General features: G+C 45.9%; 1 protein-coding gene across 1 annotated transcript in view; it reads right to left on the reverse strand.

Moving 5' to 3' along the window:
- The window catches only part of LOC138164898 (inactive tyrosine-protein kinase transmembrane receptor ROR1), a 372,629-nt gene that overhangs the window by 20,754 nt on the left and 337,327 nt on the right, over window positions 1–14,548 (reverse strand). Inside the window, exons 5-8 of the mRNA XM_069092845.1 lie at window positions 13,786–13,913; window positions 10,889–11,206; window positions 9,233–9,478; window positions 245–456 (exon numbers count right to left, since the gene is read on the reverse strand). Coding sequence (XP_068948946.1) covers window positions 245–456; window positions 9,233–9,478; window positions 10,889–11,206; window positions 13,786–13,913 — 904 coding nt within the window. The remainder of the gene's footprint in view (window positions 1–244; window positions 457–9,232; window positions 9,479–10,888; window positions 11,207–13,785; window positions 13,914–14,548) is intronic.

A 14,548-nucleotide genomic window follows, 5' to 3' on the forward strand; every position in this document is an offset into this window, starting at 1 on the left:
CTTCCTTCCTTCCTTCCTTCCTTCCTTCCTTCCTTCCTTCCTCCCTTGCTCCCTCCCTTCATTCCTCTCTCCCTTCCTCCCTCCCTCCCTTCCTTCCTTCCTTCCTTCCTTCCTTCCTTCCTTCCTTCCTTCCCTCTCTCCCTCCCTCTTTTCCTCTCCCCCCCAAGTGCCCAGGCAGGGGAGCTCTTGCATCCCAGACTGGACACCGGTCAGGTCCCCTCATATCTCCCCCTCACCATACTACCTTGGGTTTATAGGCAGACAGCATGGACATCTCCACGTTCTGACCCCGGACGTGCTTGGGCTGCCTCTGGGCAGGAGGCGAGGAGGGCTTCTGGTTGTTGCGGCAGACACAGATGAAGAAAAAGAGCAAGGCGATGGCCAGAGGGATGGCCACGCTGGGCACCAAGATGTAGAGGATCTCCATCTTATTCTTTTCCTTGGAATCCTTGGAATCTGATGTAGACACAACCAGAGTCCGCCATGATGGGCCTGGCCAGTGCTGGCCAATGTTCAAGGCCAAGGCTTAGAGCAGCCCCCTCCCAGGATCCCCCCACTCTCAAGTCCCTCATTCCTCCCTCCTCTCAACATTCTCCTCCCCCAGGGTTCCCCCTTCCCTCCCCTCTCCCAAGGCTGAAACAGGCAGGGTCAGCAGGGTGGGGCAACACCAAGAAATGAATTCTCATCACCAGCAGATTACAGATTGTTTCTATCAACACCAGTGGCTTCACTTAGGAGAGTTGAAAAGGTAAAAGTTTAAAAGTTTAGAGATTCTGCCGGGGCAGGAAAATTGTGTTTTTGCATGAATCTGAGATTCCCTCTCGGTGTTCCCTTCACAATAACTGACTGTCCAGTGGAGGGGGGAGGGGAGCATTTCTTGATACCAACAATAGTAACAATAACACATCTAACATTTTAAAGCGTCTCAGGGTTTATAAAGTGTCTTGGAACATGTGATCTCCTTGAATCCTAAAAAGAACCCCGTGGGGTAAGGGCTATTTATTACTGACTCCATTTTACAGATGAGAAAGGTTAAGTGACTTTCCTAAATCTAATAAGCATTTGGTGAAGGGTTCTGACTCATGTCTTCCTGACTTCAGGTCTGGCATGCAACCCACCAGGGCACACTGTCTCCTGCAACAGGCATATGCCTGAATGAGCAAACCTCAGATCTTTGGACTCCCAGACCCTTCCTCTCTTGGCAGCCAGTTCAGAGTGAAGGAGTCTGGTGCAGTGTCAAGGTCCCTGGATTTGAAATCAGAGTCCCTGGGTTTGAGCTCTGGCTCTGCCCCTTTCCTATCTGTGTATGGAGGGTCTAGTCTCTGGAACTCAGTTTCCTCATCTGGAAAATGAGGGGGTCGAATTGGACGACCACTAAAGGCCTTTCCAACCCTAAAGGGAGGATTTTAGTTCAATTGATTCAATAAATATTTACTAAGGGCCCACTGTGCTGGCTGCTGGAAACATTAAGCTTAAAGCCAAAATAATCCCTGCCCTCCTTCAGCTTCCTTTGGTGGTTAAATCATACGCACACAGAAAATGAAGAGTAAAATATATACCAAGTAATTTCCAGTCCAGCACTTGGAGACTCTTGGAAATCATGGCCAGGTCAAATCAACAAACATTTATTGAGTGATTACTGTGTGCCAAGTTCATGTGTCCTTATCCGTCCCATTCTCCTACACCCCCCTAAAGGATCCTGTCTTCAGTGGTATCAGTGAGAAGAAAAAAATGAGAGCCAGGACCCCAGCTGCACTCAGTGCTAGATACTCTCACTTTCAAGGAATCTACGTTGATGAATGTATACAGTGGTTCATTTACAAAGTAAAAACCATTGGGGCATCCAGATGGTACAGTGGATAGGCCTTGGGGTCAGGAGAACTTGAGCTTGAATCCAGCCTCAGCCATTTGACACTTACTAGCTGTGTGACCCTGGGCAAGTCACTTCACCCTGATTGCCTCGATAAAACAACAACAAAACCAAAGTAAAGGTCGTAGCTGTCGTACAGGCTTGGTTGGGACTCCCTAAAATTTGAAGCAATGGTTGCATCAGCAACCATTTTAAAATATGTTTTTATTTTTATTGACATCTCTCATTTTTACATTGCCTACATCGCCCCTCCCCCCCATAACTCTGCCTTCTGGAAAGCCCGCCTCAAAAGAAAGAAATTTCTTTAAAAAAAAAAAAAGTAAAAGGGAAAAAACTATTAAAATCGATCAAACTATTGAAAACCATTATGGGCAAACACTCCACACCCACAGACCCTGCCCTCTGATGAGGGGCAGGAGGAGAAAGGGACAGCTTCTCTCCTTGGGCCAGGATGGCCACTGGGACACTTAGTAGGAAGGGCAGCATGATGTAGGGGGCTACGATGGAAAGCCAGGGGCCAGGGTCCCATCTGCTGCCGACCACCTGGGTCACTTCCCTCTGAGAATACTAATTCATCCCATAAACACTTCGTGTGTATTTTATAGGTTGTCTCCCCCACCCCTTAGATTGTGAGATCCTTAAGAGCAGGGACCTCTCTTTGTTTCCCCAGAACACAGGAGGTGCTTAATAAATGCTGGTCAACTGACTCCATTACAATTTGGGGTCACCTTGCACTCGTTTTTGTTGTTTAGTTAATTAGTTGAATCAACTCTTCGTGACCCCATTTGGGGCTTTCTTGGCAAAGATACCATATTGGTTTGCCATTTCCTTACCCAGTTCATTTTACAGATGAGGAAACTGAGGCAAACGGGGTGAAGTGACTCGCCGGGGAGCACACAGCTTTAGGTGTCTGAGGCCAGATTTGAACTCAGGAAGATGAGTCTTCCTGGCTTCAGACCCAGCACTCTGTACGATGGCATGACCTAGCTGGCCCCCTGCTCACACTAGGTGCTTACTAAATGTGTGTCAAATTAAATTGAGCTGCTAAGGCAGGGCCAGTGAAGGGAGGGGAGACCTTGGACTAGCAGCTGTCCCAGCGTGGAACAGCAGCCTCTCTTTCTCTTGAAGCTCTCAAGAACGTGCAAGCTGGCCGAGTTGTGGGCATCACCTACACTGAAGTGGAAGGTGCTGCCATCATAAGACTCTAGGGATTCAAGGGTCTGGAACCTGCCCAGCCCACAAATGTGTCATCTTATCCCCCGCATTTATATCCTGGTGCACAGTAGGCATTTAATAAATGGGATCATTGATTAAGAGCTGGGAAGGCCCTCAAGCCCCTAGTCCAACCCTCTCATTTTACAGATGAGGACACTGAGGATCAGGGAGGTTGTGATCCTGCCTCTGGCCCCTTTGCCGCTCCCACCCTCTGGGCCCACTGCCTCCTCACCCAGTCAGGAAGGTGGGGCTGCACAATGGGCTTCCTGCCCAAGGGCTGACCCCAACCCTGATCTACCAAACTGCCTTCTAAGTGATTCGTTAGGGTGAAGAGACCCCCAAACCTCCTCCTGCAGAGAATCTGTCTTTTGGGGGGGTCTCTGCCTAGCAGAGGGCGGCAAAAAAACCTCTTAGGTGAATTGGCCTCATGCCCAAAAACGTCTTCCTTCCAACCACGCTGGAGGTTTGGGGTGACTCTGCCTGGCTGAAAATGTGGGAAGGCTGGCAGCTGAGGCCCAGATTGGAAATCTCAGGAATATAAAAATAACTCTCCCGGAAAGCTTCAAACTTTACAAAGCAGCGGCCCCCCCCCCCCCACTTCTTTTCCCTTTTCAAATTCTCTGTAACGTTCAATTTGGGCCTGAAGAAAAGAAAGACAAATTGGCTTGTCCCAGGCTTGTCCCAGGCCTTCTCTGAAATACCGGGGCGGGGGGGGCGATGGGGAAGGGAGGGAGCTGCTGACAAAGGCAGTTACAGGCTGCACCATTCACAATCTGGAAAACATCTGCCCTGCCCAGGACTGGGAGCTACCAGGGCTGGGGAAAGGCTGGTGACAAATCAGAGCTGGCCTGGGCGCCTGCAGGGTCAGTAGGGACTGGGGATGGGGCTGTGCACACTGTCTTTGAACTGAAGAAGGCTCATACAAATATACAAAAATACACATGTATGTAAATGTGCACGGTTAGGTTATGGATGTCAGGACACACATGTGTGTAAGTGTTCATGTATAGATCATGGATGCCAGGACATACACATGTATACACACATACACATGCATGTAAATGTGCACAGTAGGTTGCGGACACCAGGACATACACATGTATACACCCATGCACATGTATGTAAATGTGCAGGTAGGTGTGTGGATGCCAGGATGTACACCTGTATACACACATGCACATTCATGTAAATGTACAGGTACGTATGTGGATGCCAGGGTATACACATGTATACACACATTTACATACACACTTAAACACATCCACACACATAGACAAACATATTTGTTGCTGTTGTTTGGTCATTTCTGTCGTGTCCAACTCCCCATGACTTCATCTGGGGTTTTCTTGGCAGAGATCCTGGAGTGGTTTGCCATTTCCCTTTTGACAGATGAGGAAACTGAGGCAAACAGGGTGAAGTGACTTGCCCAGGGTCACACAGCTAGTGCATTTCTGAGGCCACATTTGAACTCAGGTCTTCCTGACTTCAGGCACCGTGCTTTCTCTGCTGCACCACCTGGCTGCCCCATACACATACATATACATATACATATACATATATGTGTGTAGATATCTCTATCTATCTGTATCTATAGAGATGGATATTCAGAGATACCTATTTCTATCTATCTCTTGGTCTGAAATCTTGAAGTTTGAAAACTAAGTATCTTATGATACCAGAAGTAGATCAGGAGGGGATCTTGGATTCTAGCCATCCCAGTCCCTGTACTTTACAGGTAGGGAAACTGAGCAATGCCTCACCCGAGGAAAGGGTTAGTACTTTGGCTAAGTGCTAACCCCAACAGGGGTGTCTTTGTGCAGCTGGTGGGAAACAAGGGGGAAATGCCTCTGTCTGTTTTGTCCCCACCACCCTCCACCTTCTGTGTGGCTCGGAAGAAGGCCCCGCTACCTACGGGGGACGAGACCTGAAGTTCAGCAGGACGCTCTTGGTCAAAGGCAAAAGAGATTTAAACAGGAAAAAGGAAATGCAGTGGGAAGGGAGATCTGATACCAGGAAGTCAAGCCTACTGTGTGCTCTGCTCTGTCACCGGGCTGGGTCTCATCTGAGGAGGCTTCTCAGGGTGTGGGTGACGTGTGGGGTTTGGGTCACGGAACGAGGCTGGAAGAGACCTAGGGACCATCTGGCCTAACTCTCTCTTTTACTGATGGGGAAACTGAGTCTCAGAGAAGAGAAATAACTTACCCGAAGTCCAATATGAATCAAGCAAGCTGGCAAACATTTATTAAATGCTTGTTGATAGTAACTGATTGTGGAGAGATTCAAACATTTTGGGTCAGGAGACCTGAATTCTAGTTCTGACTTGGCCATACATTTTCTGTGTGAGCCCAGACAAGTCACTTGCCTCTCTTTAAGGGAGGGGGTTAGACTAGATGATCCCAGAGGGTCCCTCTGACCCCAGGGTTCTCTGTGAATGATTAAGTCTATGGAATCATCTTTCCTTTCTGTCTTCCTTTCTTCTTTCTTCTCTCCTTCCTTTTCTCCTTCCATCACCCTCCCCACTTTTATTTTTTTCTTTCCTTCCTTCCTTTCTTTTTTCCTTCCTTGCTCTTTCTTTCTTTCTTTCTTTCTTTCTTTCTTTCTTTCTTTCTTTCTTTCTTTCTTTCTTTCTTTCTTTCTTTCTTTCTTTCTCTTTCCTTTTTCCTTCTTTCTTGATTTCTTCCTTTCTCTTTTTTCTTTTCTTTTTTTCCTTCTTAATTTCCTTCTTCCCTCTTTCTTTCTTTTCAATTTTATTTAATTTTCAGTTCTAATTCTCTCCCTCCCCTCACAATGAGAAGACAAGAAATACAAAGAAATACAAACATATAGTCATGCCAAAAAAAAAAATAAATTTCTGCATTAGCCATGTTCAAAAAGAAAGAAAAGAGGGCAAGAAACAAGAGAAGAAAATGCTTCTATCCTGAAGATACTCTGAGAGTCTCCACTCTTTCTGTGGTGGTAGGGAGGTCACTTGTTCCATCATTTGGGATGGTGCTGATCAGCCTTCAAAGTCTTTCATCACACTTTTGCTTTCACTGTGTGCACTGCTCCCTGGTTCTGATTTCTTCCCTCTGCATCAGTTCACACATGGAATATTCCTCTCCAGGAACATGAGGGACCCTAGGGATAGCTTCTGTTTACAAAACACGAATATCTGAAGCCCCTTGCTGGAATCTTAAGTCTGCTTATCCCAGAATCTTGCCTGAAGGTAGAGAGCTGGACTGAATGACCTCCCAGGCCTCTGACTCCGGGGCTTGGTGCAAAGGCTTTACAGGGACATTTAAGTGAAAGTCAATACTCTTTAAGTATAATTTATAGTTCCCACTAAAAAGCAATTGCAATTGAAAGCCTGGGGAGCTCAGCAGCAACACTCCAGCTGCTCCCAGGCACGTGGAGTCTGCTAGTCCTCAGTGCCACTAAAAATGAATTAAGACCCAACGTGTCTCCTAAAGGACAATTTCTCATCACTTTCTGAGAGCATGCTTCAGGGCTGGGAGCGAAGACTTTTGGTTCCTAAGAATATTTTCTTTTATCTTTACTTAAAGATAAGAATCTGACAGCTTCTTCCTTGCCTCACTTCAGTCTTGATTGATATGAGAGACAGTAGTCAGATCTATCTTTAATCTTGTCTTGACTTTGATCCATACTCTTTATCTGTGTGAGCTTAGGCAAGACAGTACATCTTTTAAAGCCTCAGTTTCCTCATCTGCAAAATTGGGATAATACTTGATACTCTATCATGGAGAGTTGCTGTGAGAAAAGCATTCTATTAGGGGATGGAGGAGTGTCAGAGAGGGAACAAATACTGTATTTGGAGCTGGAAGACCCAAATTCAAATTCTCAACCTTGCCACTAATTAGCTGTGTGCCTTTGGGGAAACTACAGAATCTCTGAAATTTCCGTTTTTCTGTTCTGTAAAAATGAAGATGTTGGACTGGATGACCTCTAACACCATAGATACTCTGAGATGTTGTGGCATGAGACTTGGATTGGGAGTCAGAGGATTGCAATTCTATCCCTGTCTTGGCTATTATTGACTACAATCTTGCCATGCAAGGTAGACGCTGAACCTCTCTGGGACTCCCCTTCCTCCTCTCTTCAAATAAAGCTGAAGACCAGATGATCCCCAAGGTGAGGCACCTTCTTGCTCTGAATCTCACGATCCCCTATGGCGAAGAACAGTCTGTTTCTACATTGACTGAATTTTTCCGTCATTCTCTTTAAGGTCACACATGAATTAGTTGGTATTTACTAAAACTGTCAATTTATGCACGTACATCTTTGGATGTTTCCATTTGGGGAGCAGGGCACAGGGGATGTGAGTAACCGGTGGTACATCTGTATTTTATTCCTTCTCCACCATCCCCCTGCAGCATGAAGTGTGAATGCATATTAAGTGTTAGTTTAAAATGAGAAATATGTAGACATGGAAGTTGGGGAGAGCGTAGAACCCCTATCTGCACATGTTCATTCTCCAAAAGAGCAGAATGGGGTTGGAGAGAGGAGCTGGAAGGGCCCTTGGAGGAATCTAGATCACCCTGTTCAAGAAAAGAATCCACACCGTAGCCTACCCCACAAGTGGTCATCCTTCCCATCCCAGGAGGGGCAGCCCATTCCACTCTGGACAGCTCCCATGGTTAGGAAGCTTCCCTGACCTTGAGCTGAAATGAGTTTCTGCAAGTTCCATCCACAACCTGTGGTTCTGGGACCAAACAGAGTCAATCTGATCAATCTTCCTCTTGATGTCTTTCCGATACTTGGGGACAGATGTCACGTCCCTCCAGGGCCTTCTCTTCCCCAGAGTCACCACCTGGAACTCTTTCCTTGGATCCTCTAGTGGCCCTTCCCTATTCTGATTGCCCTCTGCTGTCCAGAGCCACCAGAATGGCCCCCATCCTCCAGGTGTGGCCTGGCCAGGGCAGACAACAGCCAGACTCTCTTGTCCTTAAGCTGGGAAGTGTGGTCCTGATATCCTGGTAGCCTGCATCCTATACGGATGCACCATCTCTTTTCAGACTGACCACACCTTACCTTCCCCTTCCATATCTGAGATTTCAAGCTGGCCAATTTGACACTCCGGCTTGAATCTCTGTGCCTTGGTCAGGCAAATCTCAGTGTCTGGCATGCTTTCCCTGGCCCCTCTCCCTTAGACACCCCAGTTCTATCCAGGATCAGGCACATGCCTCCTCCTGAAGGAGTCCTCTCCTGATCCCTGTGCTAATGAGTGTGAAGGCTCCCCCAAACCATTTTGGGTTTCTTGGGTTATATTCTCTATGAGTTTTTCTGCCTACTCATCACCCATCCCCTCTGCCAGCAATAAAATGCAACCTCTTCAAGAACAGGAATGATTTGGGGTTTGGGTTTTGCCTTCTCATCTCCTTGAGGACAGGAATGATTTTGGGTTTTAGTTTTGCCTTCTAATCTCCAAGAACAGGAATGATTTGGGGTTTTGGTTTTGCCTTCTCATCTCCTTGAGGACAGGGATGTTTCATTTTTGCCCTGGAAATCCCAGGAGCTTGGCATGTGCCTGTCACCTGTTAGATGACCACCGAGCCCCTTTCCATTCCAGACCTAGAATCCTATTGGTTTGGGGACTGAGGGTGAAGCACGCCCCCTGCTTCTTGGCACAGAGATGAATGGACTAGGGTTCCCTATGTGCTAGACCTCCTTTGGCGGCAGTGATTCCTCAGAGTCATGTTTGTAAATGCTTCAAATTAAAATGCATTGGATTACAACAGAAACCAGATATGTAGAAAGAGTTATAAAATATGTAAAAAAAAAAAAAAAAAGAGTTCACAGAGCCCAGAGAATAGGGTTGGACTTCAAAGCTGCTGAGGGCCCTTCTAGGCTAACAGTGATGATCTTTTGGTCCCTCAGGTCACTGTTACCCGAGCCTCTAGAAAACACATTTCCTTTGGGAAGAGAATTTTCTGTTTTGGAGGGTCTGAAAGGATGTGGCCTCAGGGAAGGAAAGCCCTGTATGGGGAAACTGACCAAGACTGGGCTAACCCTGGGCCGTGACAATAGATATACCAAATACTACCCCCCTTTGTGCATAGACACACACATACACACACATTTTTTTCCCCATGGGAAAAGAGAACAGGGAAGGTGATTAGGAAAAATAGTGGGGAACAGCTTTCTATTTACCGCATGCTGGGATATCACACAAGTCAGCCTTGAAGTTTTCATCTAAGGTGAAGCACCACGGGGCTTCCTTCTGGTTCCCGGGATTGCGACAGTAGGAATGCCCCCCGTTCAGCTCAGGGTATCTGACAGCTGTGAACGTGTGTGTGTGCGGATACTGGGAGTTCCATGGCTGGCACTGTCGGCCAGATTTTGTCACGCTGACTGTTCCTCGGTAATCAGCTCCGGTGCTATTGTAACACTTGTGATCTGGAAGGGAGAAAGGAACAAAAAACAATTTGAAAAATGACACGAGCCAGAATTCTAAGTGCCCAGTAGGTCCCAAAGAGACCAAAGAAAAAGGAAAAGGACTTATGTGTACAAAAATATTTACACTCCTGATTTTTATGGTGGCAAAGAACTGGAAATTTAGGAGATGCCCATTCTTTGGGGAACGGCTGAAAAAAATGTGGTATATGATTGTGATGTGATACTATTGTGGTATCAGAAACGATGAGCAGGATGGTTTCAGAAATACCTGGGAAGAGTTCTATGAGCAAAGTGAAGTGAGTAGAACCAGGTAACAGCAATATTGTATGATGATCAGCTGTGAAAGACTTGGCTACTCTGATCAAGGCAATGAGCCCAGTCAGTTCTGGAGGACTCATGATGAAAAACGCTCTCTACCTCCAGAGAAAGAACTAATGAACTCGGAGTGCATATTGAAGAATGTTTTTTTCACTTTCTTTATTTGTCTTGGATTGTGTGTGTATGTGTGTGTTTTCTTTTGCAACATGGCTAATATAGAAATGTTTTGCCTGACTTCCTATGCATAATCAATATCATATTTCTTGTCTCCTAAAGGAGCAGGGGAGGGGTAGGAGGGAGAGAACAAATTTGGAACTGAAATTTATTTGTTAAAGAATGTTAAAATTTTTAAATGTCATTGGTAAATATTTAATAAAATAAATAAAAATATATCAATTCTTTTAAAAGACTCTAAGTGGTCAAGAAGGTGCCAACCTACATAGGGAAAAAAGAGAAAGGGAACAATTAGGTACCTACTATGCACCAAGCACTGTGCTGAAGACTTTACAAATATTTAATCGTTTAATCCCATTGGCAGAAAGTGTCCCCTTCTCAAGAGTCCCTTATGCTAATGACATCAGAAGCCCAATCCATTTCCTCTGCCATCTACTTTTTAAATCAATAGTTAAATTATCAAGTACTTAGCATTTTTCTGGGTCAAAGTGTAATTCCCACTCCCTTCCCACAGAATCCTGGCACTTCCATGACTGGTCCTGGACTAGAAAAGAAGATGGGCAGACTCCACTTCCTTTTTTTGCTTGTTTGTTGCTATTCAACATGCCCTTTCTTATTATTTATTCCTTTTTGGTAGACTCTCTCCCTATCTCCTTAAGGCAGGAAGTGTAGTGACCCGACTTCACTGCTGATCGACATGGAAGCCATTGACCCACTCCATTTCCAACCTGGGTCAATCTGTCCCTCCTTTGGCGGCCTTGAGCCCCTAAGGCTCACCATGTTGCTGCCAGGTTTAGAATGGACACCCATTTTGGCTCTAGACCCTGCAGCTCAGAATTCCTGAACTTAAATGATCCACCAGCCTCAGCCTTCCCTAGTAGCAGGGGGTGACAGGTGTGTGCCACTGTCTTCACTTACTTTTATTGATAGGGTCAGCCATGGGGATCCCAATCCGGATACAGTTGGCAGCCTCTGGGCTTTCTGGCTGGGGGAGGTCTTCACAGTTGGGCAACTTAAGCCTCATCAGAATCATGGGATTTGATCTGGCAAAAATGTATTCAGTCTGACAAAGAACATTCTCCAGTATTTCACATTCATCCCGGCACAGGTCCCGTGGCTTTGGAATTGATGAGGTCTCATCACAGTAGGGGAAGGCGTAGTGACAAAGGGAGGGGATGGCGAACTGGGAGCACTTATCAGAGAGGTGACTGGACGTGCCAATCATAGTGAAGGCAGCTGAAAAGCAAACAATGAACATTCATTAAGCCCTTCTTGTGTAATGGGAGAGATTGTACAGCCTTTCGTTGTGCATACAGATGACAATAACACCAGCTAGCATTTACATAACACCTACTATGTGGCTGGTACCACAGTAAGTGCTTTAAAGATATTATCTCATTGGATCCTCGGCTTTCTCTAGCGGGTGGTGCCTGAGCTGTTTCTTGAAGGAACTGATGGTCTGCTAGAGGTAGAAGTGAGGAAGGGGAGCATTCTCAGCAAGGACAGTCAGTGCAAAGGCGTGGAGGTGAGAGATGGAGTGTCTGATGTAAAGAGGTATGGCAAGGAAGCCAACATGGTGAGGCCAGAGAGGTAATGTGGGAGAGTGGGCTATGAGGCTGGAAGGGTAGGGAGGGGCTCTGTGAAGAGCCTGACCGTGGGGCTTCTGTTTGATCCTAGAGTCAATAGGGAGATATTAGAAGTTACTGAGCAGGAGTGACTCGATCAGACCTGTGCTGTAGGGAAAGTTCTTTGGAGGGCAGGTGGAGAATTGATCCTCAGAGTCCAGGGGTCTCCTCTTCAGTCACCCAGTGTCAAAGGGTCTGGAGCTGGAAGGGACCCTGAGAGTGTCTCAGACGTGGATGGATGCTGAGGAGCCATTTAGCTGCCCATCGTTCACATGAACAGGGCTCCCTCTACAACGTTCCTGACCACTGGGTGTCCGCCTTTTGTCTGGGCCTCTCTGGGGATCCCAGGATCTCCCGCAGCACCTCGTTGTGTTTGGGCCAGCCCTCCTTGGCAGAAAGTTCTCTTGTCACCCTGCCCCTGACCATCTGACTCTGGGGCTTCTGCTTATTCCCCCACAATTCCAAATGTCCGAATAAGGATTCAAACTTGGGTCTTCTCAACTCCTGGTCTTGTGCTCTACCTGCCACTTGTGAGGTCCCTTACATTTCTGAATGCTCCATATGTGGTGTGATAAGGCCAAAATAAGCAGGATGACCCTCTAATGTTCAGACATTTTTCAGTTGGGTCTCACTCATCATCCCCTCATTTGGGATTTTCTTGGCAAAAACACTGGACTGTTTTGCCATTTCCTTCTCTAGCTCATTTTACAGATGAGGAAACAAAGGCAAAAAAGGTGAAGTGACTTGCCCAGGGTCACACAGCTACTAAGTTTTGAGGACAGATTGGAATTCATGAAGATGAGTCTTTCTGAATCCCGGCCTGGTGCTATATACTATTAATCACCTAGCTGTGATTCTCCATATATTTAAATCCTTCCTCAGCATTTACTAGCTATGTGACCCTAGACAAGTCACTTTACCTTCAGGGACCTCAGTTTCCTCAGCTATAAATTCATGGGAAGATCCCTGCCAACTCTAACAGTATGGCCTCAGAAGTAACTTCTTCCCTGAGTCAATTTTCTCAGCACTACTCAGTGATGTTGAAGTCTTGAGGTATTAAACTCCCCAACTGGTAACTGGGAAATGTTTAACAAAATAAATAAAAATACAATGCAACCTAGATTATATTCATTTGTAGGTCAACATGCAACAGCAGGGATCCCTTTTCTATTTGAGTTAGACACCACTGGGTGAGACCGATTCTCTTTGTGACTCTTGGCCCCCATGACTTTGTGGCTAAGGACTTGGTCTTGGAGCCCTGGGAGGTGGGAAAGGTGGTGACAGGAGTCGATGTCTTGCAGGCACTCTGACAAAGGTAGACCTTCTCCCCCTGTCCCTCATTTTACAAATGAAGAAACATGGTCATACAGCCACCACATACCAAAGGCTGAATTTGAACTCAGACCTTCTGACTCTAATCCCAGTGGATGGTGTTCCCCCATTGTTCTGTGTTGCCTCTCTAATGAAGTTGTGTGTAAATACCAATCGGGAGGGATCACATGCATTCAGAACAAACCAAAAGATGCCATGAAGGGTGAAAGATGACTGAGTAGTGGGGGTTGGGAGAATAGTAATAAGGGAGCCATATTTGGAGTGAGAGGACCTGCGCAGGAATCCCAGCTTTCCCTCTTTCACCTCAGGTACTTCACTTCCCTGGCTGCAGTTTCCTTACTTGTAAAATGAAAAATGTGAACTATATGAACCACTTTTAGCCCAAATCTGTGATCCAAGATAGAATACGTGTTTATTTGGAGTCTAGAAAAAAATTCTTTGGCCAGATTCTAAAAAAGTAGCATCAGGTCTGTAGAGGCCATTTCATAATAAACACACATAATTAGGATCACATATAGAGAAGAAAAAGAGACCCCAGAAGTCACCAAGCCCAAACTTTTTAGTTTTGCTGAGGGAAAATTGGAGTCCTTGAGAGTGTCCAAGGTCATCACGCAGGGTGTTAAGTGTCAAAGATTGGACACCAGCCCAGGACCCCTCACATTTCAGAGAATTCTCCCATTTCTCTTTTCCCTTCCAACAAGGCTCCTTCCTGATGTGCTGCTCCTTTAGGATGAACACCATACTACAATCTTCTTTGTGTTCTCCTCAGAGCCTAACATCCTACTTTGTCCACAGCAAATTTCTGTTGTTGAGTGATTGCTAGATAGTTGAGGAGTATCTTTGTAAGGAATGACCTACCTGTAATCTGATTTTCTATTTCCCCTTGCATGTGCAAAGACTCCATGTAGACTGTGCGGTTACCAATGAATCTGGCGCATGCGATCCCTCTGTACGGCTGGCAGAAACCATCTTCTTCATATTCATCTCTGAAACCAAATCACAGCTGTCAGAAGGAGGCTGTCCCAGAAAAGACCCTCCACATGTAAAGATTTCCATCCTCACTGTGCTATGAGGAGTCCCCAGGGAGAACCATCATGTATTTTTATCTTTCAGTATCAGGGGTCGCCCAAAGTGCCTTTTTGTCTGAGAATTCCAGAATCTCAAAGTCTGAAAGACACTCAGAGGCAGCCTCAGCCAGACTGGATCTTTGCAATAATCCTCAGTGTAACAGGCAATGGGTGGTCATTTTGTTTCTACTTGAAGACCACAAATTGAGGGGAACCAACCTTTTCTCTACTTTGGACTGTACTAATTGTTATTAATTATAACTAATATAACTAATACAGTTATATGAGTTAGTCCTCATTTCCAGCCTAATGTGCCCCTGCCCTCTGTGTTCATACAGATTAATTCTAATACTTCTTCCAAGTGATACCCTTTCAAATACTGAAGACAATTATAAAGACAAGATGGCTAATATTAGCATTTTGGATGGCCCCATCCTACTGTTGACTCACCCTGAGCCCGTGGTCCACTAAAGCCCCCAGATCCTTTTCACAACAGCCGTCATCTCTCCATGCCTCCTCCATCTTTATTTGGGGAATTGACTGTTTGTACCCAA

Source organism: Petaurus breviceps, unplaced genomic scaffold (assembly GCF_028583685.1).
Source record: "Petaurus breviceps papuanus isolate PSGF00001 unplaced genomic scaffold, PetGlider_PUasm1.0 207, whole genome shotgun sequence".
In the NCBI taxonomy this organism is placed as follows: domain Eukaryota; kingdom Metazoa; phylum Chordata; class Mammalia; order Diprotodontia; family Petauridae; genus Petaurus; species Petaurus breviceps.